The 26,011-nt window shown below is 52.1% G+C and overlaps 8 protein-coding genes across 9 annotated transcripts; 6 read left to right on the top strand and 2 right to left on the bottom strand.

Moving 5' to 3' along the window:
• Window positions 1-289: 289 nt before the first annotated feature.
• J3458_000341 (uncharacterized protein) lies at window positions 290-2,122 on the top strand (the record flags this gene model as incomplete). Its single annotated transcript, XM_066116079.1, has 1 exon — window positions 290-2,122. The coding sequence occupies one exon, from the start codon at window positions 290-292 to the stop codon at window positions 2,120-2,122; it is 1,833 nt and encodes a 610-aa protein (XP_065977960.1).
• A 1,593-nt stretch (window positions 2,123-3,715) lies between these two features.
• On the top strand, window positions 3,716-7,194 carry J3458_000340 (uncharacterized protein; the record flags this gene model as incomplete). The annotated part of the gene is made up of 4 exons (XM_066116078.1): window positions 3,716-5,023; window positions 5,082-6,782; window positions 6,834-7,004; window positions 7,120-7,194. 4 exons carry the CDS (start codon window positions 3,716-3,718, stop codon window positions 7,192-7,194), a joined length of 3,255 nt encoding a protein of 1,084 aa, XP_065977959.1.
• Window positions 7,195-8,012: 818 nt separating this feature from the next.
• On the top strand, window positions 8,013-10,632 carry J3458_000339 (uncharacterized protein). 2 transcript variants are annotated; one of them, XM_066116076.1, is made up of 2 exons: window positions 8,013-9,317; window positions 9,462-10,308. In XM_066116076.1, the coding sequence occupies exons 1-2, from the start codon at window positions 8,418-8,420 to the stop codon at window positions 9,885-9,887; spliced, it is 1,326 nt and encodes a 441-aa protein (XP_065977957.1). In that variant the 5' UTR covers window positions 8,013-8,417; the 3' UTR covers window positions 9,888-10,308. The 2 variants fall into 2 exon arrangements, with proteins under 2 accessions (XP_065977957.1, XP_065977958.1); XM_066116077.1 differs by having other exon boundaries at window positions 8,095-10,632.
• Window positions 10,633-12,471: 1,839 nt separating this feature from the next.
• On the bottom strand, window positions 12,472-12,744 carry J3458_000338 (uncharacterized protein; the record flags this gene model as incomplete). Its single annotated transcript, XM_066116075.1, has 1 exon — window positions 12,472-12,744. The coding sequence occupies one exon, from the start codon at window positions 12,742-12,744 to the stop codon at window positions 12,472-12,474; it is 273 nt and encodes a 90-aa protein (XP_065977956.1).
• Window positions 12,745-13,006: 262 nt separating this feature from the next.
• J3458_000337 (uncharacterized protein) lies at window positions 13,007-14,377 on the bottom strand (the record flags this gene model as incomplete). Its single annotated transcript, XM_007811526.2, has 1 exon — window positions 13,007-14,377. One exon carries the CDS (start codon window positions 14,375-14,377, stop codon window positions 13,007-13,009), a length of 1,371 nt encoding a protein of 456 aa, XP_007809717.2.
• Window positions 14,378-17,394: 3,017 nt separating this feature from the next.
• J3458_000336 (uncharacterized protein) lies at window positions 17,395-17,751 on the top strand (the record flags this gene model as incomplete). Its single annotated transcript, XM_066116074.1, has 1 exon — window positions 17,395-17,751. The coding sequence occupies one exon, from the start codon at window positions 17,395-17,397 to the stop codon at window positions 17,749-17,751; it is 357 nt and encodes a 118-aa protein (XP_065977955.1).
• A 2,275-nt stretch (window positions 17,752-20,026) lies between these two features.
• J3458_000335 (uncharacterized protein) lies at window positions 20,027-23,609 on the top strand (the record flags this gene model as incomplete). The annotated part of the gene is made up of 4 exons (XM_007811525.2): window positions 20,027-20,051; window positions 20,108-22,713; window positions 22,779-22,856; window positions 22,924-23,609. The coding sequence occupies exons 2-4, from the start codon at window positions 22,470-22,472 to the stop codon at window positions 23,607-23,609; spliced, it is 1,008 nt and encodes a 335-aa protein (XP_007809716.1). The 5' UTR covers window positions 20,027-20,051; window positions 20,108-22,469.
• A 1,804-nt stretch (window positions 23,610-25,413) lies between these two features.
• On the top strand, window positions 25,414-25,967 carry TIM17_1 (translocase of the inner membrane; the record flags this gene model as incomplete). Its single annotated transcript, XM_066116073.1, has 2 exons — window positions 25,414-25,482; window positions 25,572-25,967. The coding sequence occupies 2 exons, from the start codon at window positions 25,414-25,416 to the stop codon at window positions 25,965-25,967; spliced, it is 465 nt and encodes a 154-aa protein (XP_065977954.1).
• Between the last annotated feature and the right edge of the window lie 44 nt (window positions 25,968-26,011).

Raw genomic sequence — 26,011 nt, 5'->3', positions numbered from 1 at the left:
AAGACGCTGACCTCATCGCAAGACCTGCTCACAAGGTGGGGTGAATGATTGTGGGGCAGAAGCTTACCTCTACGTAGCTCCAGACGCGTCAAAGTCGCGTGTCCATTTGGCTTCCGCAAGAACCGTCGAGGGCCTTATCATGTATCAGTGACAATCGACTGTCATTCCTGGACCCAACTAATTACTAGGGCATATGGAGCACAAACGACCATCGGCAACGTCTTTTGATATTGTGTAATATGAAGCCGTCACCGTTGGGCTGAGACGATTTCCTACTCGCATCGTCAAAATGGTCAGCACGAGACGCAGTGCAGCTACCCAGGCTGCCCATGATTCAATTTATGACTTTGAATCTCCGGATAAGTCAAAGGAATTGCAAACAAGGAGACAAGGCGTAGCTAGGAAAGCCGCTCCAAATATTACGACCAGGAGAGGCTGGGAAGAGACGGAACCAGACGCGCCGGTGGTTAAGAGACGTACGCTTAAAAAGCCGGGGAGACGGCAAACTTCCAAGGCGGTGGTAGAGGATGAGCATGAGGATGACGTCCCACAGGATCCAAATTTTTACAAGAACATCAATGATAGTGCGGCGGGGAAGACGAAAGCAAGGAGAGCAACGATGGCTGTGCGCGAGGACGATGCTGCAGCCGAGGAGCAATTGCTCCAGGAAAGCCAGCAGAGAGAGGGGCACGTTCTGGCGGAAGAGGAAGAGCAGAATGATCCATGGTCTTATCGTGACTCTGCAGAACCATCGAATGATGACGACGAATCGCACGAATCACACAGGGAAGTGGATGGAGAAAAAGACGTCGATGTGGCGGGCGAGGGCGAGGACCAGGGCGAAGAAACCGAAGAGAGTGACGGAGAGGATGGCAGCAGCGACGATGATGTACGAGAGGTAACAGGTTCTGCCGTGGCCCCCGGCAGCGCTTCACAAATCAACAACCTGGAAAACATCGCCAGCATAGACGTCATTTCTACAGACATTGTGTACATTGAGCCCGAACCACCAGACAGAAGCGCGTCGACTTTTTACCTCAACTGTGATGGGCTCAATACAATGATTAACGCAATGGGCAAGCGAGGCTGGATGAGTACACCGGGCGAGTGGACAGATCAACTGCTCCGGATCGAGGAAGAGTCCAGGACTGAGTCTGAGGCCACCAAAGCTGACAATTGCACGAAGCTATTCCATGAGATCCTTGCCCTGTGGCGGAACTGCAAGGAGATGCCCAAAGCACCACTGCTGAACTTACAGGCACAGTTCCTACGTGAGCACTCTCAAAGTATTCGGAAAAACCTCAAAGTGGTACGGAGTTTGACGAGGCAAATCAAGAGCGAAGCTTCCGAAAGTATACCCATAAAAGGCAGTTCGAGACAGAAACAGGATGCGCGACGCAAACAAAAAGGCGTATTGACGAGGATACACGGGAGGCTAATGCCAGCGCTTGTGCTCGCACTAAAGGAGGCGCTATTGCTAGGAGGATATTCCAGGTTGGGGTCGAAACCAGAGACGATTAGCATCAAAGATGGGCAATTCATGGCATGCACTTTGCAATTTGCCCTTCGAATCGTCGGGTTTATCGACCAGCTGTACGGTGTGGTATTGACACATTTGAAGCCGGAAGGGGAGAATGAGAAGACAGTGAGGATGACGCAGCGCCAGACACGGATCGCATTTGCAAATCATATACGGGTGTTGAAGCCTCGCATACTGGCGGGCATGAATGAGCTGAAGCGCCTTGCCGAAACACCCATACTGCATGCCGAGCTGGCAGAGCGGTCAAGACGCTTGCGGGAGGCGCAGGAAGAAAGGGACAGGATCATCAGGGAGAAGAAGGACGAACAGATGATGCTGTTTGTGGCTTCTACGCGGCGGACGCCGGAGGACACGCCGAAGCCACGGGACGAATATTACGACAGGCACGGCTGGCGACTATGGGAAGACGAGGTGCTGCTCGCGGTGATTCGCAGGACGAGGTCTCCGAATCTGGTGTTGCTGGCCAGGCAAGTACCAGGCAGATCGTTACAAGAGGTTACGAGCAGAGTGGCAGAGTTGAGGGAACTGATCAGGGCAAAATATGAGGCGGCGGGCATATTACCGCCAAAATGGTGTCACTAGTAGGAATTTGTCTGTTTTTGTGGATGGGTGATGCAATGATACCCCGGATTGGCAGCTGTTGTACTCCGTACGGAGTATGATTTATTGATGCGTACTGCAAAGCATGCAGTTTCAACGCTGGCGGGCTGTTGGCCATTTTGCTGCAGGTCACTGAGTTGGGGCCGACGATGGCCTTGGCGAGGTATATTTGCAGGATGTGTGTGTGTGTGTGTGTGTGTGTGTGTGTATGTGGTGTTGGGGAGTTTCCAGAATACCATGTTTTGTTGGTTGCAGAGGTGTAGTTGTGCTCTGCCGTAGCGACAAGGTGGGATTGAAGGTGGTGATGTGGCAGCCTTGACGCCCACGCCCCGCCTGGACCCGACGACGCGAAATTTATGGATGAGGTCGTGGCGCGTCGTTTTATCCGGCGGACAGTCTATAAAGCGCCCCCGCTGCAATTTCACTCTCGGCAAAAGCTGGGGAGGCAGAAAAAAGAACAAAGACAGGAGCAGGGACGCTGCAATCGAGCGCCATGTGTCGTGGCGAGCCTGCTCTGTGGGAGCACGTGCATATTGCGCTGCAGCCGTCTATGCATGCATGTGCAGGCACAGGTACAGGTGATGCAGACTTTGAACAAACGGACTCGACACAGATGGTATTGAAGATTGAGTATTGGACGGGAGTATCGAGTATAATTTGCCGTTGGGCGCGAACGAGAGGGGGGCGGTGACGGCCAACTATGACCAGGGTTGTCTTTGTGGTGACGGTCTGGAAATGAACACGGGCAATCTGTATTGCATCGCAATGTATTGTGTTGTATGCAGTATTCTATGCATGAGTGATGGGAGTCGGCAGTCGAGAATCGAGAGTCGAGAGACGGTGATGTGCTGGATTCTCAAACAGTCAATGCAGACAATCACTCGCGTCACGCATCACACCTGAATTGACCTCGAGTGGCCCGCTGAAATTGGACCATTTTCGTCTCGAGGCCAGGTGCCGGCAGCCCGCCCTGTGGGCATTCCGTCTGGTCTGGTCTGGTCTGGTTGAACCCCTGGGCCAAACCAATTTCCTCGCAGGCCATCAGACCAGTTGACGCTCTTCTCCCTTTGCACCACCACCCTCTCTCCCTCGCCTATTTGGACTTGCCTGTCGTCAATCAGTTTGTGTGCTTGCTTTGATCTTTCAATCGGTTTTGTGCATTTGCAATCGCAGAGGCTTTTGCTCTCCAGTGTTGTCTTGTTGTCTTGTTTTTGTCTTGTACCTTGTCGAGCTCCCGCATTCTTCAATTTCGCCGTCAGGGGAGCAGCTCAAACCTCTGCGCTACCCTTTGTAAGACATCGAGCTGAACCGTCGAGCGGTGCATCTTGGACGACGAACGAGGTGAGCTTTTGTCGACTCTGCTTGCACTTGGAAAGAAAACCACAGTCTTTTTCCCAATGCCATGGCACTCTGGCATGGGCTGCTTAGGCCCCCCCCGGGCTCACCTTCGGTGCTTGCGCAGCTGAGCAACTGATGAAATCCACCATGATTCGATGCTAACATGATGATCCCCTTCTCTACAGCTATTCTCTCCCTTTCTTTGTCTACCAACCTCACCCTAATTGAGTTTCAACAATGGCGGACAAAGAAAACATCGACGTTGCCCAGAGTTCTGACGTGGCGCCCTCTAAGGAGACGACCCCTATCTCGCCAGAGACGCCATCCAAGGCTAGCGCTGCGTCGACCTCGCCCACGGCAAGGCGCGCCGGTGCGACTACAGCATCAGCATCTGCTCGACGGACTGCGGCGACCGGAACTACTGCTTCATCACGAACTGCTGCTGGCTCAACCGCTGGTGCTCGCGCCACGGGCGGGTTAAGCAAGCCGCCTACCCGGCCCCCTACAACTGCCACGGCCACTTCGCGACGTCCCACTACCGCTACCTCTACGACCTCTACCCACCGTAGCCGACCCAGCGTGAGCGCGAGCGAGGATGAGCGGAAATCCACCTTGACTTCCAATGCTGCCAGGAGGACGAGCACCCTCGTGTCTAGCCCCGGCAGGACGGCGGAAAAGAAAGCAACCACTGGTTCCGGTACCGCTGGCACTGCCCGTAAGCCTGCTACGACAACGGCTAGTACTACTGCATCGCGACCCTCTACATTCGGTTCCAGGTCGTCGACTGCCGGAACTACAGCCTCGGCTAGATCGTCTACAACTGCCGCAACTCGCGCTGGTGCAACGAGCACCACCGCGTCGAAACGCCTTTCCACTTCTGGTGCTACCGGCCGTGTCTCTGCCACAGCCAGCCGACCTACTACTGCCAGATCCGATGCATCTAGTGGTGCTAAAGAGATTGAGGAGCTCAAGACTAAGCCTCTTGAGGGAGATGCCGAGATTGAGTCTCTCAAAGCCCAGATCCAAACCTCAGAAACCACCATCTCTGAGCTCCGCGAGCAGCTGGCCAATGCTGCTCCCGCTGCCGAAACTGAGGCTACGCAGAACGCCATTGCCGAGGAGGCTCTTGCGAACTTGAAGGCTGAGCACGAGTCGGCTCTTGCTAGCCTGGAGAGCCGGCTCTCCGAAGTCGTTCAAAAGTTGGAGACGGCCGAGTTTGAGCTTGATCAGCACAAGGCCAACCTAGCGACGGCTGAAGGCTCCAAAGCTGCTGTCGAGTCCGAGATTGAGGCCCTGCGAAAGTCCCTCGAAACTGTTCAGTTGGAGAACGATGAAAAGGTCAGGGCTAGCGAATCTGCGCTGCAACAGGCTTTGGACGACCATGCCGCCAAGTTGTCTGAACTGAAGGACTCCTTGAGTGAACAGCACAAGACTGCTATCGAGGAGCTTGAAGCCAGTCACAAAAAAGAGCTTGAACAGGGGCAGACGGATGCTTCGGCTCACGAAACGGCCATTGCCGAACTCAAGGCTAGCCACGAGTCGATTGTTGCCCAACTGCAAAGCAAGAATTGACGAGCTTACTGCTTCCCAAGCCGCCCTGGAGTCTGCCAACAACGAAAAGTTCCGATCAGACCAGCAGGCTCACAACAGCAGAGTTGCCGCTCTGGAGGGTGAGATTGCGGAGCTCAAGGCCCTCAGCGATGTCTCTGGCAAGTCTGCAGAGAGTGCCACTACGCAACTGACGGAGCTTCAGAACAGCCTGGCAGAGAAGGAGAATGAACTCTCCTCCATCAAGGAAGATTGGTCTTCTTTGTCGACGAAGCTTACTGAAATCCAGTCTGCTCTGGCTGACAAGGACGGGGAAATCGCCAAGCTCAAGACTATGCATGATGAGCGCATGAAGAACCTTTCCCAGGACTACGAAAACGAGATCGAGAGCCTGCGTGGTGACGCCTTCTTCAAACGCAAGTTTGAAGAACTTGAGGGCCAGCACAATGAGCTCAAGACTTCTTCTGAGGAGGCAGCCAAGACTCATTCTGATGCTCTTGCTACCTCCAAGGCCGAGCACGCCGCTGCGGTCGAAGCCCTGGCTGCCAGGGAGCAGGAGCACCAACAGAATCTGGATGCCCTGCGAGCGAGTCATGCTGAGGAGCTGGAGAGCGCAAAGACTGGTGCGTCTGCTGACAAGGATGCTCATATTAGTCAACTCGAGTCCCTCAAAGCCCAACATGCCGAAGAGCTGAATGTCTTGAAGAAGGAGAGCGAGGCCACTCTAGCCAAGGAACTCGAGGCTCTCGCATCCACGCACGCCGGTGTTCTAGATGCTCTGAAGCAGGAACATGCTGATGAGCGCCAAAAGTCCCAGGCCGCCCACGATGAGGCCCTCGCCGCGGCCAAGAGTGCAGGCAACGACGCTCACGCCAGTGAGCTCGCAAGCATTCAAGCTGAGCTGCAGGCAGCCAAAGAACAGCTTGAGCAGGCTCGGGCTGACGGCGAACTTGCTATCGAAAATGCCAAGAACGAGCTTGAAGAGAAGCACATTGGCGAGATTGAAAAGATCATCACCATGAATACCGAGGTCATGGATAAGATGAAGGCTGATGGCATTCAAACAAGGAAGGATCTGGAAGAGCTGACTGCTACCCACGCCAAATCCATTGAGGACGCGATTGCCGAGTACCGAAGCACCTCGTCCAGCCTGGAAGAGAAGCTGACCCAGCAGAAGGCGGCTAATGACTTGCTGGAAAGTGCTCTCAAGACGGCCCAGGAGGCTCTCAGCAAGGCCCAGGCCGAGGTGGAGGAGATGGGGCAGCAGCTTGCTCAGGAGAAGATGGAGCGTATGACGGCCCTGGCTGAGCTTGATGCTGCCAAGAGTGTCAAGCCTGACACTTCAGAAGCGGATGCCCTTCGCAGGGAGCTTGCTACATTGAAGAAGACATATGAAGATGCGCACGCCGCCGCCGAGGGGGCCCTCAAGGACAAGGAAGACGAGCTGGAGTCCCACAAGGACAAGCTTGCGGGTGCTCAGGAGAGCCTGGCCAGCATGAAGAACGATCTCGCACTCGCCCAGAAGGAACTTGAAGCTCACAAGTCAGAGGCGGACGCCAAACACAAGACTGCGCAGGCCGACTACAAGGATCTCAACGACAGCATGACTAGTCTGGTGGAAGATGCCAACAATAAGGCCAAGGAGCTGGAGGCTAAGCTCGGGGAGGCAATTAGGAAGGCCGAGGACAGCGACAAGAAGATTGAAGAGCTGATGGCACAGCTCAAAGTAAAGGATGCCGAGATTGTCGAGGCCAGGGTACGAGTATACAAACACAGAGGACTGGCATGCATGCTAATGGGTGGACAGGCAAATGGCGGCAAATCCAAGGGTCTGTCAAGCAGCAGGTTCGCCGGCGCAGAAAGCGGCAGCGACGGAGCCGTTGCAAATGATGACGCGGCTGAAGGTGAGGATGACAGCAACGGCATTGGCGGTGATGGTGATGATGATGATGACCACTCTTCAGCGGCATTGGCTTCGGTGCGCGAGCCCCTTTGTTGATGTGGCCGTAGTTTGCACGGTTTCCTTCCGTTTGCCATTGTCAGGGGAGAGATGATTTGAAGCTAACTTTTGATGTGTTTTTTTCTGGATACAGTTAAGTAAAGCGCGCTTGACGGCGAAGCAGATTGACGCCCTCGACAGAGAAATGAGGGACCGGAATTTGCAGTAAGTGATGGCGACGGTTCTTGCTTGGAGAGCGAGTTGAGAGAAGGGGAGGCTAACCAGGCGGTGTAGACTGCTCAACTCGATAACGAATGCACACCAGTCAACGTAAATAAGAGACGGAATTCAATTTCACGCGACAGCGCCGGGCGGCTGATTTTGGAGAGAGAGAGAGGAAGGATTGCTTGATGGAGAATATTGGTATTGGAGTTTTAATTAGCCCCCCTTTTTCTTTTCTCCGATTGTTTGCCCTGCAATGAAGTTACCTGAAGACGACGCCGAGCATGAAGACGAGGTCTTGGCGATGATGAATCGCAGTGGGAGACACTCACGAGCACATGAACTGCTCGTGGTTTTTCTATCTTCCTTCTTTCTTGTCTTTGATGGTGGTTGGACGGTAGAATTGTTGTTGCAATGCGATGATGGATGAAGCATTCATTGTTGTGTTGTTGCGTCGTAGGTTAGTGGTAGGCTGTTGAGGAATGACGATACCCCCTCCTGTTGCTCCGAAGACGAGCTGACGAGGTGCCAATGTGATGAGATGTGCCAAGAAGGCTTATGTGAGCAACGTTGATGTCGACCAGTTGCTATTGACGGAGGCTCGATGGGGCCTCGATGGACGGGAGAATGTGTGAATGTGTGCGGCTGTTTGGAATCATGCAGGTTGTGATTCGGTGGTGGGAGCAATTGAGTTGGCCCAACCTGGCACCGGCGTTGATTTGTGCCGGAAGACTCGGTCATCGTCAACTCGTCCAGGGTCGGGGCTTTGGAAAGCACCGGGCGCCGGTGTTATGGGCTCACTCACTGACACTCAGCGCCAGACCGGATCAATTGGCTGCACAAGTGGCGTCCCGATGGCCAAAGCGAGCCGACAGGGGGAGCCCAGACCACGCCATGGCTGGAGGCACGACGCCCTGCAGATATTCCTACATGACGTCTCCCATTGACGGCAGATCCGATCCAAGAGCACTCGCGGGTCCACCACCTACCTGAGCTTCCTTCTCTCTCTTTCTCCTTTTCTTAAGCCTCACCATACGAACCATTCTTTCACAACATCTCCGGGTCAATTATCTTGTTTCCATTGTCCCTGTCCCTCGTCCAAGCTGCGCATTGCGAAGAATTTTTTTTTATTTTTTTCATTTTAATTTTTTTTTAGAAAAAAAGCCATGACCACGACGTAACCGTCTCTCCCCTCTCCCTGCGTCGCATCGCCACCATCTCGACCTCGCCATGCCCCAAGTCAGGCGAGGGAGCCGGAGCCTCGATTGGCACACTCGTCCTCTGACAACGATATTATCCTCGGACAATGCCTCTCCAAGCGCAAGTGAGCCGCCAAACGGCGCGAATCCCGATAGTCGCCGGCCCACCGGTTCTTCCGGCTCCAGCAACCACAACCGCAACCGCAATCGCAGCATCTCCATCTCACCACCAGAGCCGCCGTCGCTGGAATCCCGCTCCAAGAGCGTCCCCGGCTCGCCAATAGCCTCCTCTTCCGCCCTCCACGAGCCCCCTCGCCGCAGCCTCTCCTACGCTCTCCGCCTGTCCGCGCCGGCATACTACGACTCCCGCGCCGCCACGCGCACCGAGTACGCCCGCCGCGGACGAACTCTCCAGGAATACTACGACGCCAACCCGCTTCTGCTGCCCCAGCTCCCCTTCACGTGGCACCACGGCCGACGTCGCTGGCATCTGCTCTTGTTTGCCTTCTTCGCCTTCGTCGATGCGTCCGTCGTCCCCATCGCCCTGTACTACGCCCTCAACTACGCCGGCCACGTAGAGGGATGGATCATCTTTGCCGTCGTCACCACTATTTGGGGCGGGCCGACGTATCTGGAGTTTGCCGTGCGCACTCTGCGTCTGATCAAGAAGGAGAGGTTCTACAGGCCCCTGGGCACCGACTCGAGGTGGTGTTTCGACATGTTGACCTGGGCATCCGTCATCACCATTACCGCCGTCACGGCGCTGTTTATCGTCGGCAGCGCGCCGCATATTGTCTGGCTGAGGGTGCTGTGCATGCCTGCGCCCGCCATATTGTACTGCCTGGGCGGTGTGATGGCGCTGATAATGCTTTGGCATGTCATGGGGTGGAAGGCGCCGTTTAGGATCAGCTCTACGGCTAAGGGGGAACCGGTAAGTCGTTCCGCCCACCTTTTTTTTTTTTTTTTTTTTGGTCATATCAATATACCTTTATGTTGTTATATATATATAGCCCAACGAGAAAAAATCACCCTGTGGAAAACAAAAGGCGGTCGTTCTGACAATGGGTGCGTCTAGGTTCTCCCCGCAGCGTACTACTTCATTGAAGATGTAGTTGCTGTCAATGCCAAGGCTGGTCGTCCGTATCGCGAGGCCCTCGCCGCCCGGTACAAGGCATCCCCGCGGTTCCAGCGGATGCTCTACGTACAGAGCATTTTTTGGAGCATCCCCGCGCTCGTGCTGGCCGCTGCCTTGACCGTCATAGCTGTTGTTCATCATGTCCCTGCTACGGTGGCGTACGGTATATGTTGGGCTGTGCCGTTCATCTGGTTAGCCCTGTGGGCAGGCATTTCCGTGTGGTGGTGCAAGCGGGACATGACTCGGGAGAGACTCGAGTGGGAGCAGAGCAGTGGTGAGCCTGAGAAGCAGCCGCCGCAGAGGACCGAGTCGGATTCGGGGTCGGGGGTTGTGGTTGGGAGGCCCGCCGATTCTGTGGCTGTTTAAAAGGGGTTCCTGTGATTTTAGCGTATGATAGATACCATGGTACATGAGGGAACTCGGGGCATAGCTCAGCATTGGGTTCATTTGGGATGGTCGGGTTGGCGTATGCATCGTGTACAATACCAAGCATTAGCATGGAGGAGTATATTTCTTGAATAGAGTGGGATTGTGTGGGTCGGCTTTGACTCATTGAGCAGTCAGATGGGATCTTTGGCCGTTGTTCCGAGTGCTTCTGAGCTACTACTAAGTGTATTCGGCATGAGGGCCGGACTACACGGCTCGCCATCGTTTGGGGCCTCTCGTCATCCTCTACCTTTCATCTTCTCTGCAGCGGTGTGGCACAGTATCAATGTCATGGATATGTTAATGCAGAGAGCCCCACATGTCGGCTCGTCCCGCTTCCGCATCAACGGTTCCGATCCACCAGTGGCAAATAAACGCTGGCTCGAGACCAAAATCCTGCCCCGAATCGCGCCTGCAAAGAGAAGGCGGTTGTCAACGGTAGGTCAGCTCGAAGCGAGGTTCATCTTTGTCAAAACAGCTGTATGCATGCCTACTAGCTACCGTAGCCTAGATGGGATATCCATACCTCTGGGGCGTGTCGTTCTGCACACACAAATACGGCGCCGTGTTGACTTTAACTTGGATAAAGGCGATTGGGAGTGTGTTATGTCCGGCTTTGAAACTCAATCATCTTTGAGCGGTAGCAGCGCTAAAAGACCCAATTCCGCTTAAAAACGCGATCCCCGCCATTTTTACTCAAAATCAACATCTTCTGGGACCTGCTGTTTATGCGGGCCATCCAGGGCTCTGTTGCAACGATTGATGCCTCTAATGGGCTGCTTTCTAGTAGAGTGTATGTGTATTGCTGTTGTCTTGCTGCCCTGTTGTTTCTGGCAGGTTTGGCGGCTCGGATGTGTTTGTGGCCGCGATTGCCTTTGAAAAAAGCAAAGTGCGCAAAGATGTAGCCATGTCGCGATCCCCCATCATGGTGGAAGGTTGAAAAATGTACGTACATGTACGTAAATATGGGTGGTATTCAAACTTGGGCCCGCTAAATTATATCAAACGCGAATCCCCGGTCAGAAATGGCATGTTGAAAGAACCAAAATGAATACCATGCCTCATCACGTATGGTTTAAACTCGCAACACAGTTCTCGTTGCTCGGCGCAACAGCCAAGACTCGGGACCAAAGACTAACGTGGGAGTCGGCGCAATTCCTAAAGGAGCAGCAAAATAACCCATGTAGCCAGTGTCAAACCACAAGGCAAATGCCGACCGAGCACATTGCTCTGGACTCGGCAACGCAAGCATCGCCTACATCACGCCATGCCAGTCGTGGACTTTGCGAAACTACCCTCTCGACGGCTTACGAAAGGGTTGCGAACCATTCACGAAGTATCAGACAGGCATTCCAGTCCGGTGAGGCTATGGCCACGGCCAAACGGGAACCACCATCTCCGCCCTGCAGTGCTACATCGAGAATGAGGAGCCGTGAAGTCAAGTACCCTCGTCAGCCAAGGAGAGCATACGGCTGCTCAAGAAGTGCGACGCCTCTGGAAATTCGCCGGCCGGCATATCTAAGCACCATATTAAAGCTTGTTCTTTCGCGAGCGACCAGCCCATCAAAGTGTCTCAAGTGTGTTGGGAAAAGAGTGGCATGTGTGGATTTCGCTACCACCTCATCTTCTCGCCAGGGATTCAAACGAAGCTCGACTTACGTTTGCGCTGCCCCATGCTCGGAGGCCGTAGTCACCCGAAGAAACAATCTGCTCATGTTTGAAGGTATTGAAATACATGTACAATCTCCTGGCGAACCAGCCTCGAAATCACTCGCGTCAATACAACGGCGGCGTCCCGCACCGTTGATGACAATGGAGCCCATTCCTTATAAGGACTTGGGCTAATACGCGTGTTTGGACAGACTCGTGTCTAAGCGAGCGTGATAAAAAATAGACAAAGTTGAGCCGATATGGTTTTTATTGTTTCCCCCTTCCCGATGGGATATTAACTGTCTTCTTGCTGCTATTAAAACAGTGAGGGAGGCTGGTCTTATTCCTTGATCCTGTGCCTTTTCATGATAAATGAATGAAATAACAATGAAATTTCATCCTAACTGAAGAGACCACAAAAAATCAACAAGTATAATGAATTCCACAGGTAATCGTTGTACTCTCTAGGACATTCTGGACCTTGCGAAATGCTCCAAATACTTGTAGCGATTCATCCGAGCCAGAGAGCCACGTGAATTCGTCCCTGAAATGCCACTCCAATGGTTAAGTTCATGATTTCGCTGGAGCCGCCACAGCCCTCTCTTCACTCTCTGTGTCTCGGTCCATGAGGGCGGGCCGTAGCCACTTGAATTGGGGAACTTTAAGTCTGAGACTCTCTTGAAAGAATTCGATACAAGCTTCAGAAAGGACCGCAACACGAAGAAGAAGAAGAAGAAGAAGAAGAAGATATATCTCTCGCGGCGAGTACGCCGACTCCCCACCAATCTCGGTAAGAGAAGTACCAGCAAAGGGCTCAAATTCGCCCGAAGTGTCATAGAGCCAATAGTCTAGACCAGTCCCGTAATCGATAATGTCAACGTATCTTGCCAGAAATTCTTGATATGTCGAGGCCCATGGGTGTCTCTGGCGTGCAGGCGTGGACTTGGGCCACGAGTCGGACTAGGCACCGAATTTCAGGAGGAGTGTCGTTGGTCATGACTGACTCGAGAATCCCCATGCTCCATTGGTCGAATATTTCAAAGATGCGAGATGAAGCGACAGTTGAGTTATAGAGATTCGCGAGGTCTGGAGCCGAGTTAACGATTTTGACCACCAGCTCCGTCGGAATGCGATCCAGTCTCCCCATCGTGGCGGAGGATGTAAACAAGAAAATCGTGATACTAAGGGAGATGAAAGTGGATAGAGATGCGAGAGTGGGAGACGAGACGATGAAAGGTCAGGAAAAACGGACCTCAATGGCGTTGCGGTTGGTATTTCAGTGCCTTTAGGGTCTAGCCAGTGAATGGACTTACAACTCACAATGAGCTCGGATTTCACTCACTTCCAATTCACTTTGAACCGCACCCACGCTGCCTGCTCCCATACATGTCTGCCATGACCACAACCACCTACTGCAATTGCAGTGCATCTTTCACAGCAGCTAATATCTCGAATAGCGCATTGTCATGGTATCGTCTCCCAACGAACTGCAAATCAATAGGTGCATCTTCAAAGTCGCCCTGGTGCCATAACTTCCTAACCTGTTCACACTCCTCGCCCAGTGCCGACTTCAAATCATATTTTTCCTCGCCCTTCTTCAGTGCCTTGATTGGTGTGGGCACGACTACTCCTGGACAATCGAGATAATTCCACATTGCCGTGTAGTCCCAATACCATGCCGTGTCATGGCTACTCGCAGGTCCTACGAATGCTGGACACAGGACTACATCGACACCTTGATTCTCCCAATCCAATGAGAATTCGGAACGCATATCATCACGGAGAAGTCGTTGTTCAAGGATGGCTGTGACGGACAGCTCCTCAGGAGCAGCTTCTCGTTGAATCCATTCCGTGAGAGGATGTCTGGGCTCCCCTGTAAGAGCGCGGTGGGCGTCTGCGTAATTTTTACCAGCTGGCCAGTATGCTTTGCGAATGTTGTTCATGATTTGCGCGACTCTGTAGGGCTTAAATGGCATCACTTGGAACCCTGCCTTTTCAAGGCGTGATTTGGCCCACTTCAACGCTCGAGTGACGGGTGGTTGGGGGACGATAACACCGTCGTGCATCATAAGACCGATTCGCAACTTTTGTGCCGACGGCTGTCTGGTGCTGGTTCTTATTCCTGTCCATGGAATAGGTATGATTCGGGGATCTTCAATCCATGGTCTCGCCCCTACAATGATGCTCATGAAGAGATCCATGTCTCTCAACGTTAGACACATGGGGCCCGTGGAACACAAGACGTTTAATTCAGCGGGTACACCGCCCTCTAGAAAATCCTTCATCGGGAGCGAATAACTCGTGGGTTTGAAGCCATAAATGCCACAAAATGCAGAAGGACCTCTCACACTACCTCCAATATCTGTGCCGACGCCCAAGACCGATCCGCGAAGTGCTATCAAGGCTGCTTCACCACCGGTCGAGCCACCTGCCGATAGTTTAATATTATGTGGATTGAGGGTTCTTCCGTAAAATGATGTGCTTTCGAGATGCATCAAGCTCTGTGGCTGGTTCGTCTTGCAGTAGAACACGGCACCTGCAGAGCGTAGAATGGCCACCATTTGACTGTCTTCAGTGTCCTTTGTCAGCGTATCCAAGTACCCCAAGTCTCTCCAATGGCCTGCGATAGGGATATGAGACTTGATACTAATGGGGACGCCATGCAAGGGACCTACAGTCTGTCCCGTGGTAGCTAAATGATCATCAAGTTCCTGTGCATGCGCAATGGCTTCATCCATGAACCACTCGGTCAGACAGCACGTAAGCTGGTGCGCAACCATGGCACGCTTGGCAAACGCGGTGGCCACGGCAACTGATGTCAATCTCTTGGAAGCGATGGCTTCCGCGAGAGCCGTCGCGTCATAGTTCTCTGTGATGTCGAGTTCTGCCTCAGACAAGAGGCCGCACTGGCGCGGGATGCCAATGACAGACTTGGGCGGATTCTGTATTGTATTGCTAGGCAGAAGGAGTTCCTCCGGTACCGCAGCCGCAAACCTTTGCAGAACTGCCAGCCTGGCCGCCTCGTAATCAGCAGTCCCTGCGGGAAGAGGCACAGGCTGCACCACGGGAACGTGGGTAAGAGTCATTTTCCTGTGATGTTGCTGATAGTAATGGAAGAACAACAGTATAGAAGAGCGTAGGCGAGCCCATCCCGCCAAAGCCTGTCGTCAACGCCAACAACGCTGAGGATATATGATATCTGCTCGACAGAACAAGAGAGATAGAAAGATGGACAGATGAGTAGATAGCGACGGGCCCCGGGTAGTTTAAGACGGAAGGAGCGTGCGGAGTTTTGTTCCCCGCACGTCTGTAGGATAAAGTCTGACGTTGGTATGTGTTGTCTGGTGGCTGCCGTGTCCCTCGCTGTGTATCTATTGTGACGGATTGATACATTTGTGCATCCAGAGCATTTGTGCATACGCACTCAAACTTTTCGTCGTCAGCGCAGAGTTCGAATTCTGTTTGTCTGTGCCGTCCGTCCGTCCGAGCCTCCAAGCCTCCACACCATGAACAGCACCGGAAGCAGAGTGTCATGATTCGCATTTAGACTCAATCTCCCGTCTCAGATCTATCCAGAGGAACCATCTACTGATGCGATATTCCGACAAGGTCCCGTTTATTGCTGCTTTGGGGAATCCTTTGGCTAGATTTGGTTTGGGCCTGCCCGCCGTGGCTGAGACAGTAAATCGACGACAACATCCAGATTGATCAAATGCCGTGCTGATAATTAACGTCAATCATGCTAAGAATAGCAAGCATCTTGATCACTATTTAAGGGGGGTCGAAGAGCACTCTCAGATGTCCGAAAAGTTTTGATATTCGAAAGCTTTCTCCCCATTTTCTTGGTTTCCTGGTTAATAGTCAGTCGATTGTTACGTGCAGTTTACTCGGGTTCCCCCCCCCCGCCCCAAAAAAAAAAAAAAAAAAAAAAAAAAAAACCCAGCCAGCCTTTAAGGATAAAAACCCTATAATCTGGTACACTTTCTGCTTTCTACTTTCAATCTATTCTCCCCTTCCCTAGCATCTGTTATGAACGAAAGGCACTCAGTGGTAACACTCACAGGACTGCAGCCGGAGCTGATGGTCAACGCCATGCTCAAGTGAGTAGAGAATTCGTCTGCATTTTGTGCCAAAACGACCTGTATTTTCAAACCAAAGTCAAACCACGCCATGCTCTGAAGACTGAATTGGAGCTATAATTTTGTCCATGAGTTATTGCCATGAACGTCTATTACCTTCATTAGACGGGCTGTCGTCTCTCAGCTTGAAACAACACTGCGGTGTTTTTTGATTATTCGCTCTTCCGCTCTCAATCCTGTCGTAATTTCCTGTGCTCACCGAGGTAAGAATAAGGGCATATGACTCGGCACTGGGGAACGGGCCTAAGATAGCCCCATGAAATCTTATTTAACGCGCGTCTTTGACTTGGCAAGATGGAAATACCTGGTCATGATACAAACCGTGCAAGACATCTACCGGCGGCAAAATAGAGGGCACTAAAATGATATTCTCTATGATTCCGACGAATGGGAAATCTTGAAAGCTTTCCGTATGACTCTGTAGCGCCTCGCTGCATACAAAATAAACCGAGATCAAGTTGCCAGGGATGATTTCTACTACTTCTATGTGTTACGTCTATGTGGGAGCTCCCACTACATGAGACGCTATCATTTGGTCATGTTTTGGTGTCGAGCGATTGTTTTTTCTTGATTCCTTTTTTTTTTTTTTTTTTTTTTACCTATCCCAATATTCGTGCCAGCACAGCATCAGTAAGAGCCCAATTTTACAGACACCGTGTGCCTGGTCGTTCTTCAACCAGAGAACCGTGAAATACTGAAGGAGAGTGACTGTGTATGAACTGTGATAGTTCCAATCTCTATGGATCGCTCACGACGCGGCAGCAGAAAACCGAATTAAAACGTAACTTGTGGGCATCTGTCGAGTTCGTCTATCCCAAATACAATAAAACGATATACTAGCGTGTTCCAAATCACTCCGGTGTGAAATATGGATACTTCCAAATTTGAAGATTTTGCTTTTTATGCTTTGTGCTTAGTTATTCCTTGTTGGTCGCCGCTCAAAACCAGGAGATCTGAGTTCTATGCCCTCGCTCGTCGCCAATGTCAAATGTAGAATTGAAATCAAATCGTTCATCAAGACACACACCTTTTCGAGAACAACATAAATCTGGTGGCGAATATTTTAGAGGTTGCATACCAGCTCCTTGCAATTTCTTCACGCATCATTGCGACTCATCGAGAGAATTGTTGAGACACGCACTGCCAATTTCAAAAAGGAGAACTAAGTGAAGACTTCAATAGTTGGTCTAGTTGGAACAAGTCTTCGGAGCTGTTGCTCTTCGTGACGTGGCTCATGTCTCGTGGGTAATAAACCTGATCTAGAATCGCACAGCTCTGAGCAAAATACCGACAGAAAGCGGTCCGGTCATGAGGATAAAATCAAATACACGGGCTGCGGTTTTTCCACGAACTGTGATGAAGGCGTGAGACATGGGCCCCATACAAGAAATTACCTGAAGCTCACTGTTCCTCGAGGAAATAAAACCTTGGCATTGATAGTTAATTCGTAACAATCTAAATTTGGGACCGCATGGCGCCTAATTAAAGGAGTTGATGCTCAGCGGCTATTAACGCTCTGAGCCGTGTTGGTATCTCCGTGCATCAAGCGTACCGGAAATTACAAACCCTTCGCACTTGCAAAAGCTGATCGTCCCCACGAGAGTGCAGAGGGGTAACCCAACAAGCCTGTCTATATCAGTGAAGCCGTAGACGAGAGGATGTCACCCTCACGCCTCCATCGGGTGCTCTCCACCGACGCTTCTGCTGGGTCTGGGACGAAGGCTGGCGCCATGCATTCGTCTCTTCGTCTCCAGGAGACAGTTCCAGCCAGAGATGCCAGAAGCAACCATCATATGCTTTCGTACGCGCAAGACGGGAATAAACCATATATTACAGAAGGAGGTTGGATGGTGTGTGGGAAAGCCAGGGTACCTGAATTGAGCGATTCTGCGACCAGGAGAAAGCACAGAGGAGCATGGAGTATGGAGCAGAGACAACGAAGCCAAAGGGACGTTTGTGTTGTTACATCTACAAGGCCCCCAAACGGTTCAAAGATTGCGCTAGCCCTGCGATGAGGCAAGGTAACCATGCAAAGCTGCTAATGGCAGCGGAGACAACGACTCCACGAGACGGGGCAGCATGGGGGGTCGCAAAGGCTCTGCGGGTCCACGACTTTCAGCGCTTGGGCGTCATGTAAAGTTCCGGCATCATGGTTGACTCTTTAGATGAACTTTTTGCCCTTTTCAGCCATCGGGTGGCTGGGCTGGGCGCTTGGAGATGTCGTGGACCGTGACGAAAGTACCCAAATGCCAAATCCCATAGGGCATGCATGATTAAGGCATCGGTTTGGTCGGTTTGTGCCAGCCCTTGGAGGTCCCTTGGAGGGCCAAGCAAAGGCAACAAAGGACAACATGGCGAGTTCAAGAACCGTGCTGATGTCAAACCAATCTATGTATGGATTAGTAGTAGTCTATTGGAGGCATGGATGAGGAAAGAACAGGCCTCCCGTGATATTGCATAGTCGTGTCTTTTGCAGCAGACGAAATTCCCGAAGGGACGGGGCTTAGAACAAGACTCCTGGCGGAGTAGGAGAGAGCGTAAGCAAAACCCACGATGTGTAGTTCATCATCGAGTTAATATGTATATCATGATCGGTGAAACTCTCCTAAGGCCAGCGTGCAGTTCGGAGCAGATGTGCTGTAGAAATGGGTCCGGACTGTGGGCTGATTGGAAGCTGCGAAATGTGCGTCTGGCCTTGGGCAGATTCGGGTCTGTGTGAGTCTCGTCGTCATGCCGCCAAGTGCTCCAAGTGCGCCCCGAGTCTCCGTCTCCAGGACTTCAATGTTCAATGTTGCCCTTGCCCTGCCTGTTCCCCCCCCCCTCCCCCCGATTGCTCAGCTTGCCAGCCTAGGTAGGTACCTAGTACCTAGTACCTAGTACCTTGTAGGTAGCGGTAGCTCTTGCCTTTCATGTTGTCAGCCAGTGACATTACTGTACGCCTAGTACAAGTACGTACTGTACTTGCCGGGTGGCCCCCCGTGCCTTCCCTTGCCAGGTTGGCACTAATGGGAATTCACGGTCCTTGTCGCCAATTCCGGTCTAGCGGCCTGAAACGGTCGCTTCGAGCCTTCCAATGTTCCTAATTCCCCGTCCAAGGCTTCTTGGCTTCATCTGGGCTTCGCGACTGGCGCTCGTGCCACCAATTTGGAACGCCTCTTTGTCGCCTCCCACCCATTGACGCCCCCGTTTGCTGCGTCTCAAGTCTCAACCCACCCAGAGTCGCGCAAAGTCGCACAATGTCTCGCAGATTGTTCACAGAGTCGACCTGCAGTCCAGATGCATATTGTGCAACACCATCTATCATCGACAACTCCGCACACCTCTAACGAAGTCGACCGCTGCTCCGATATCTGGTGCCGTCACCACACGCCCACCGCTGCGACAGACGAGGCCAGAGTTCTAGCTGTTCAGGGATAACTGAATGCATTTCGCTCAGCCGTGGTCTGAACAATTCGGTTCTTCAGGCAATCAGCTGAAACGTCATGTCCAACAGTGACCGGCCTTGGTACATAGATGATGCTCGAGTCAGAGCGGGAACGACTGGCCATCCCACTTGCTCTGGACATGAGAATCGGAGGTCAAGTGGGCTCAAGTGGCGACTGTCACATTCCTTTTCCTCACCTGGTGCCCTATCGTATCTGTCCCTTTCCGTCATGAGGGGTTCCTGACTGGTGGTTGTGCTAGCAACACGCCCAACTGCCGTGGGCCTGAATTTGATACCTGGAGTGCTTTTTCCTCGTTCAGCCCGTCACATTTGGGACAAAGGTTCAGATGACATGCTTTGTCTGTGCAAAAGGATATCGGAAATACTAGTCTCAGTGCCCCTGCACAACAACTGCTGTTGAGGTTGAGCCGTTGAATGACATGCCCAAGCCACAAGCATTATATCAAGAGCGCCAACAAAACATCGCTTATTGTGTCTCGGTGTCGAATAACTCGATTCGAGTGAAGCCAAGTTCTCTTGCCTTTATCTGCCGGTCCGGGTTCCTGAAGCCCGGTTTGAGCGAGCTCTCAACAAGACTAGAACTGCCTGGACAGCAACTGAGGGGACCCATGTAATGTACAAAGGTTATGAAGGGACCAACTAGCGGGCTTCAGGTACGCGGAGCTTGATTATCTATTTCATGTGTCCAATGACAATAAACCTGTCTTCGTGGGCGAGGTGATTGGCGTCCTGTCGTTATCCCATGCTAATCAGTCATGTTCTCGCCAGTCGTGACCCTTGTCAATAACACAAGACAGTATATAGGCCTTGAACTCACCGTCGGCCCCAGACCCCAACCATACAACATAAGTCCATGCCACTGTGCCACTGGTACGTATTTCTGCCCGGTCTCTCGCACACCATGTTCTCGTCTGAAGTGTGTACAGTACACGGATACCAAGCCCAACTAAAACTTACTTGGCCTTGCTCCTAGGTCCCGGCAATACCTGCATTACATGCCAGCCTCGTCCAGTCGGCCTACATACACCGTGGCTGGGACGAAACCCAGGCGCAAAGCTCGGGGAAACGGCAAACAGCATGTACGTCCACGCACGTTTTGGCCTAGCTGGTCTGCCGGCGGCCATAATTAGGTCGCCTTCACAACACGCATGGAGTACGGAGTCGCAGGCCGACGCCCACTCCACACACTCTATTGAGGCCCGTCTAGGATAGATGGTCCTTTCGGACCCAATCTTTTTTCCTCCCACTTTCATGTCGCCCTCACTGGATTTTCAGTCGTTGGGGCGTGGCAATGAGAGAGTCTATTTGTTCCTTCCCGGGTTGTCCTTGCTCTGTTTCTGCTTCTGTCTATCTCTGGAACGTCACACTCCACTCAGAATCAAAAGGCCCAAAGGGCAAAGAGCACTGGGTAAACGGCAGATGGGGGTCTGCAAGTAGAGAAGCTAATTCATGAGAAGCTGCTCCGGCGATCCGCGCTATAAATCACGGCAGCAAAGGTGACGAGAGTTGTGCCGGGTAGTTGTCTGGCGGCGGGCTGTTCATACATGGACATGACAGGGAACGGCTCCTTACCAGTTATTGTCTCGGTTTTATCTTCAGGGCAACCCGTCTCATCTGAACTAATAAGATTTCGGCTCCCGGATGTCATGTCCGAAGCGGCTCTTGACCCCATTGTCTGTGGTTCAAAGTCAAGGTGGTGCTGGACATCTAGGGGGCCGTTCCCGCCTTGGGTCACCCTTAACCATCCTGGAACCTTGAACTTGCTCACAGGGCTAGTCAATGAGTCTGTCTGCCTTTTTCAGGCTGTCTTCATGCCGGGGCCGCTTTTACTGGATCCATTGAGCCTCCCGCCAAGAGGGACGTCTTCGGACCTAACGCAAACTTGCTTCTTACGCCGTGAACGACTGCCCCTGGTGAGGTATGATGGAAATACGCATGATATTTCCTTTTCCCACCCCTGACATCTCAGTACCGGTGGTCCTGCAGGCTTATTGCATTGTTTCCAATGGACAGAAATCGAGCCAGGAAAGACGAGTTAGATTTAAAAGTCGATGGGTCAGGATCCGAACTCCGCACCGCTCCAAACCACATCAGACCCGTTTTGAGGCGCCTTACATGATGTCTGTTCGTCGAATCAGGGTTCATTCCGTCGGCTCCCGCATGTTCTCATCTGACTGAGTGCCGCCGAACAACTTGTCTTCTTCTAATTGCCCCAGCTCCCTGGCGCACTCGCAGTGTACAATAGCGAGAGAAGGAGGGGTGTGGGCTTTTGGGTGTGGAAGATGTTGCTTCTCTTGCCAGAAGAAGTTGATGGGCTTAGCTCTCTCATTCCATGCTTTGATCGGTCTATTCCCGTTTAATACCACGTTGTGCTTTTTCTCCACGAGCATAATAACGCACACTCGTCCAGACACATATTATTAAGGACAGTTGCGGGTTCTATCGCCTGACCCCTTTCCCTGCAGTTGTTTCGCCCGATGAGAGGGAGCTCCATCTAGCCACGTCCCCTGCGGAACCCGCCTTACATGTATGTATACATACGCAGGCTGCTGGCTTTAGTGCCGTTGTTTTCCACGGCGTGTTGTGGTATCTTTGTCCTTGGCCTCCAATGGTCTACTGGCCCCTGGTATGTACTTGGTTGCTGCTGTTGTTATTGTAGGGAGTCTTGGTATTCCTCCACACCGTCTTGCTTATCACCGCCACACGTTCCAGGCTCACATCTTCATCGCACAAAAATTCCGGGATCTGCTGTGCAGCTCGCCTCAAGTATCGTGCCTGTCCCTCTTCTGAGACCCAAGGGACGCAAATGCACAGTTCAACCACGGAACCAGTCAAAGACGAGGGCGGTACTAGCACATCTCTTCTCTAACCGCCTTTCTGTGACATGATCAATCCACTTGCTTAGTGGCAGATTTGCTGACCATACATTTCTGCAATTGGTCAATATTATGTTGTCGCGAGCCGGACGGGTGTGTGTGTGATACGGCCTTGTATTGTTTGCGCGTTCGCCTTCGACAGTTGGCCGCCTGTTAGTTTTTGCCGCTTTTTTCTCATCTTGCGCCAAAACTTTGCGGACGAACTGGAAGAAAAGCATCGCTACCAACTGTTTAGCCTCCTAGAGGGCTTGCTTTCTGCAATTTCACGTCTATCTGGTGGAGGAACGCGTACGACATAATAACGCAGCTTTTTGCTGATCGTGCCTTACTGCTCGTCCCCCCCGGCCTCATATTCGGGCCACATCCGTCAGAGACATCATTACCGTGGTTCATCGAGAACCACCCAGTCAACATGGCCAGCCAAGTCTCCAGTTGTCTGGATCTACCTTTCATGCAACCCCCGATTCACCATCACTCGGCACCAACGATACAGTATTTAGCCGGTGGCGAGCTTCCTATTGTTACGGAGGAGATACCGCAACAGCAGCAGCAGCAGCAGCAGCAACCACAAGTAAAGTACTATGGTGACTCTGAGCGGCAACTGACTCTACGTCAAGCTCCCATGCATGCTCGGGTGGCCGTTGGAAAAGAAAAAGGTCTGTAGTCTCTGGCTTCCAACGTACTAGGGAGATGATGTGCTGACGAGAGCACGAAACAATAGACAGAAAGCCAATAGACCCTCCACCGATTGTTCAGCTTATAGACAAGCGGACTGATGGGAAAAGTGGTCTCTACGATAGTAAGGCGTCATCGCAGCGCTTTCTCAGCTTTTAACAAAAGATTGCTAGTATTAACATTACCAACAGGCCCGTACCTGTTCATGACATCATCTCTACTGCCAGAAAACTATGACGAACATGCAAAAGGACCAGAGTTGCCTTCAAACTATTTAGTTGGATCTCTCGCATCATCTATCCATCGACTACGGGATACAGACAATATGGAGGGAGGATTCTTCGTGTTTGGAGACCTGTCTGTTAAGCAGGAAGGGCGGTACCGGCTGCGATTCACCTTATACGAAAGAGACCAAAACCATCCCACTCCGAGTTTCTGCTTTGTCGGAGAACTAATCACCAACGTGTTTACCGTTTTCCCAGCCAAGTTATTCCCCGGCATGACCGATTCGACTGCTCTGACGCGAACTTTTAGCGATCAAGGGGTCAAAGTTAGGCTTCGAAAAGACTCAAGCACTATGGCTGCACGTAAGCGAAGCAGACAAGCGAACGAATCGAGCACCACCTCCAACTCGCTTCTTGACCGCCAGCCAAAGCGTACATCTTATGATCGAGAAATTCCCTCGCTGAGTAACTACTCTTTATCTGACCTGGGACACATAGACTCAATAACAGGGAGTTCGAGTTTGGTCACCACAGCGTCACATAATCCAAACATGTTCTCCGTATCTGGGCCGCTGCCAAACTCAAGAGGGTCAGGTTTGGATTTGCATATACCGACAAGCGGCTACTATTTCGGTGGTCCCCAGTACTATTAATGATGCGATGGGTTTGCTCGATCGGGCGATTAAGTATCGCGGCGTGACGAACGGGGCGAACGACCAAGCAAGTGAACAATTGCACACCGGCCAACAAGGTGCACAATTCTTTAGGAAGAATTGCGTTTCGACTTGTTCAACTCAATTTTTCAAACATCTGACGGCTACTTTGCCACTTCAAGCTGATAGGATCAGATGCTTGTGAGCTTTAAGCCTTTGGGACCGGCTCTCTCAACATCAGCGTGGAGATTGTGTCAGAAGGCGCCCCCCCCCCAATCTTCTCAGGTCAACGACCAACTTGCCAACCTCGCGCCATCCGTGCCTCTCGTACAGGTTACGACCCTCTTCTGAGGACTCGAGATACGCAGGCAATCCGAGACGATCGGCTTCCGTGGTGCCCCGTTTGAGCAGCAGAGACCCAGCTCCCCGTCTTTGATGCGTGGGGTCTGTATGCAGAAGCTTCAAGTCTAGGAAACAGCGGTGGTTAGCACCATGTGCTACATCTGGGCTGAGAAATGCCCAAGGTGCTTACAAATATGAGGCTTGCTACCCATCCTCTGAATCCACTCCCGCCTCATACCGCCGAAAAAAAGCTCACAAGCTTCTGGATTTGTGCCAGGCCCCCCCCTGACGAGTAGGGGCTAAGGTGTCCCTGGGCTTTTCCCAGATATACCACTTGGAAAAAGCAATCATACCATCTTGCCCCTCAGCTTTCAGCTCCGTGTCTACTACCTTGGCCCAGCGACAGGCAGGGTCTTCTTCAAGCTGAAATATCAGCTTTTTTACACGTGAATCATCTCCGCCGGGTGGGAATGGCCCGGGAAATAAAGCCGCGCTATATGGGTTTGGGCCATATGCGAGGTCTTCTATTGCCACGGCACGGGCAGCATCCTCTGCACTCGCAGCGACTACTTTGAGAGGCATCGGTTCAGGCCACCGAGCATGCGAGGCTTTATACGACGAAGCACGACAGGCAAAGGCAGGGACGGAAAAGATCAAGAGCAGTTTGAGGGGAAGCGTGAAGAGTATCAGAGCAAAGTAGTCCAAAACCGCCGCTTTTGTATGTTTATGGGTTCATATTTATTAATGTTCTAGCTCCTTTTGAAAGTGGGACCAGATGCTTCTCGCTTCGGCGAGCCTGTTTGGGTAACTAAGTTGGCCTTAGATGGAGCCGGAAGCTGTACCATAAGAACACTCGAGGAATCTCGGAGCATGAAGCAGGAGAGGAATACTACCTGAATCTGCGCTTGCCGGGTGGCTGTATATTTCAAGTCGGTAATCATGGTGTCTATATCTGGATAAGGGGTGTCTGTGTGCCTGGGGTCGCTCAGGCCTGCTCCAACCCGGTGGCGCGGATTAATATGAGCAAGGACAAGACCAGCTAGGGATTTGGTCGTTTGAAGACTGGTGCGTCTATGTTGTAATTTGTAAACATCGTTTCATCCGTCAATTATGACTTTGTAGAGGCTTTTTGTAGGCCTCGACGGAAATGCCACTTAGTCGCCGACGGGTATAAGATGCGGGGCGGAAACACACTGTCTCTCTTACATAAGCAAGAAGCCAAGAATAGTGGAATCCCGCTTCCCCGAGTGTCATCCTCACAAGATGGATGCCGACAATCTCCAAAACAATTCTCTTCCGGCACAGAATCCTCCACCTACCCGCCTCATCTCTCGAGCGGCACGCAGCAATCGCCATAGAAATCAGCAGCTCAGCCTTCTTCCTCTGCGGGTATACTCGGCGATCTACCCCGAATTCGCAGCGAAGCGCATCTCACAGTTCGGCATTTACTCTGTCGGACACCATGGACCACGGACGCGATCCCTGCCCCTGGGTCATCTTCAATGATTTTGGCGGTGCTTTTTGCATGGGTGTAGGCTTCCCTAGATGAATTTTCTTTGCAAAGATCGGCTTTTCTCTGCGCGTGACTGGCTTGGGCTAATTTGAATCCCGGACCTTCAGGCCATCGGAGGCACCATTTGGCATGGTGTCAAAGGTTTCCGCAATTCTCCCTACGGCGAACGACGTATCGGCGCCATCACGGCTATAAAGATGCGCGCACCTGTTCTTGGCGGCAACTTTGGTGTCTGGGGTGGCCTCTTTTCGACATACGACTGCGCCATCAAGGGCATTCGCAAGAAGGAGGATCCGTACAACGCCATTATTGCTGGTTTCTTTGTCGGTGGCTCTCTTGCTTTTCGCGGTGGCTTCAAGGCAGCTCGCAACAATGCCATTGGCTGTGCAGTCCTGCTTGCTGTCATTGAGGGTGTTGGCATTGCCTTTTCCAAGATGTTGTCGGGTGGAACGAAACTGGAGATGCCGCAGCCCCCGCCTAGCATGGAGAAGGCTAGCTTGTAACAAGCCATGATGCGAGACGCAAGGAAATTGAAAAACAACTACGG

This window comes from Metarhizium acridum, assembly GCF_019434415.1.
Source record: "Metarhizium acridum strain ARSEF 324 chromosome Unknown scaffold_1, whole genome shotgun sequence".
In the NCBI taxonomy this organism is placed as follows: Eukaryota; Fungi; Ascomycota; class Sordariomycetes; order Hypocreales; family Clavicipitaceae; genus Metarhizium; species Metarhizium acridum.
This window is presented reverse-complemented; position numbering and strand designations above follow the sequence as displayed.

What these genes read in the sequence shown, in the direction of transcription:
- J3458_000339 (XM_066116076.1), top strand. Translation starts at nt 8,418, where the DNA reads ATGCCCCAAGTCAGGCGAGGGAGCCGGAGCCTCGATTGGCACACTCGT. An exon ending in CTACGGCTAAGGGGGAACCG is followed by an intron (nt 9,318 to 9,461) that starts GTAAGTCGTTCC and finishes GGGTGCGTCTAG; the next exon opens with GTTCTCCCCGCAGCGTACTA.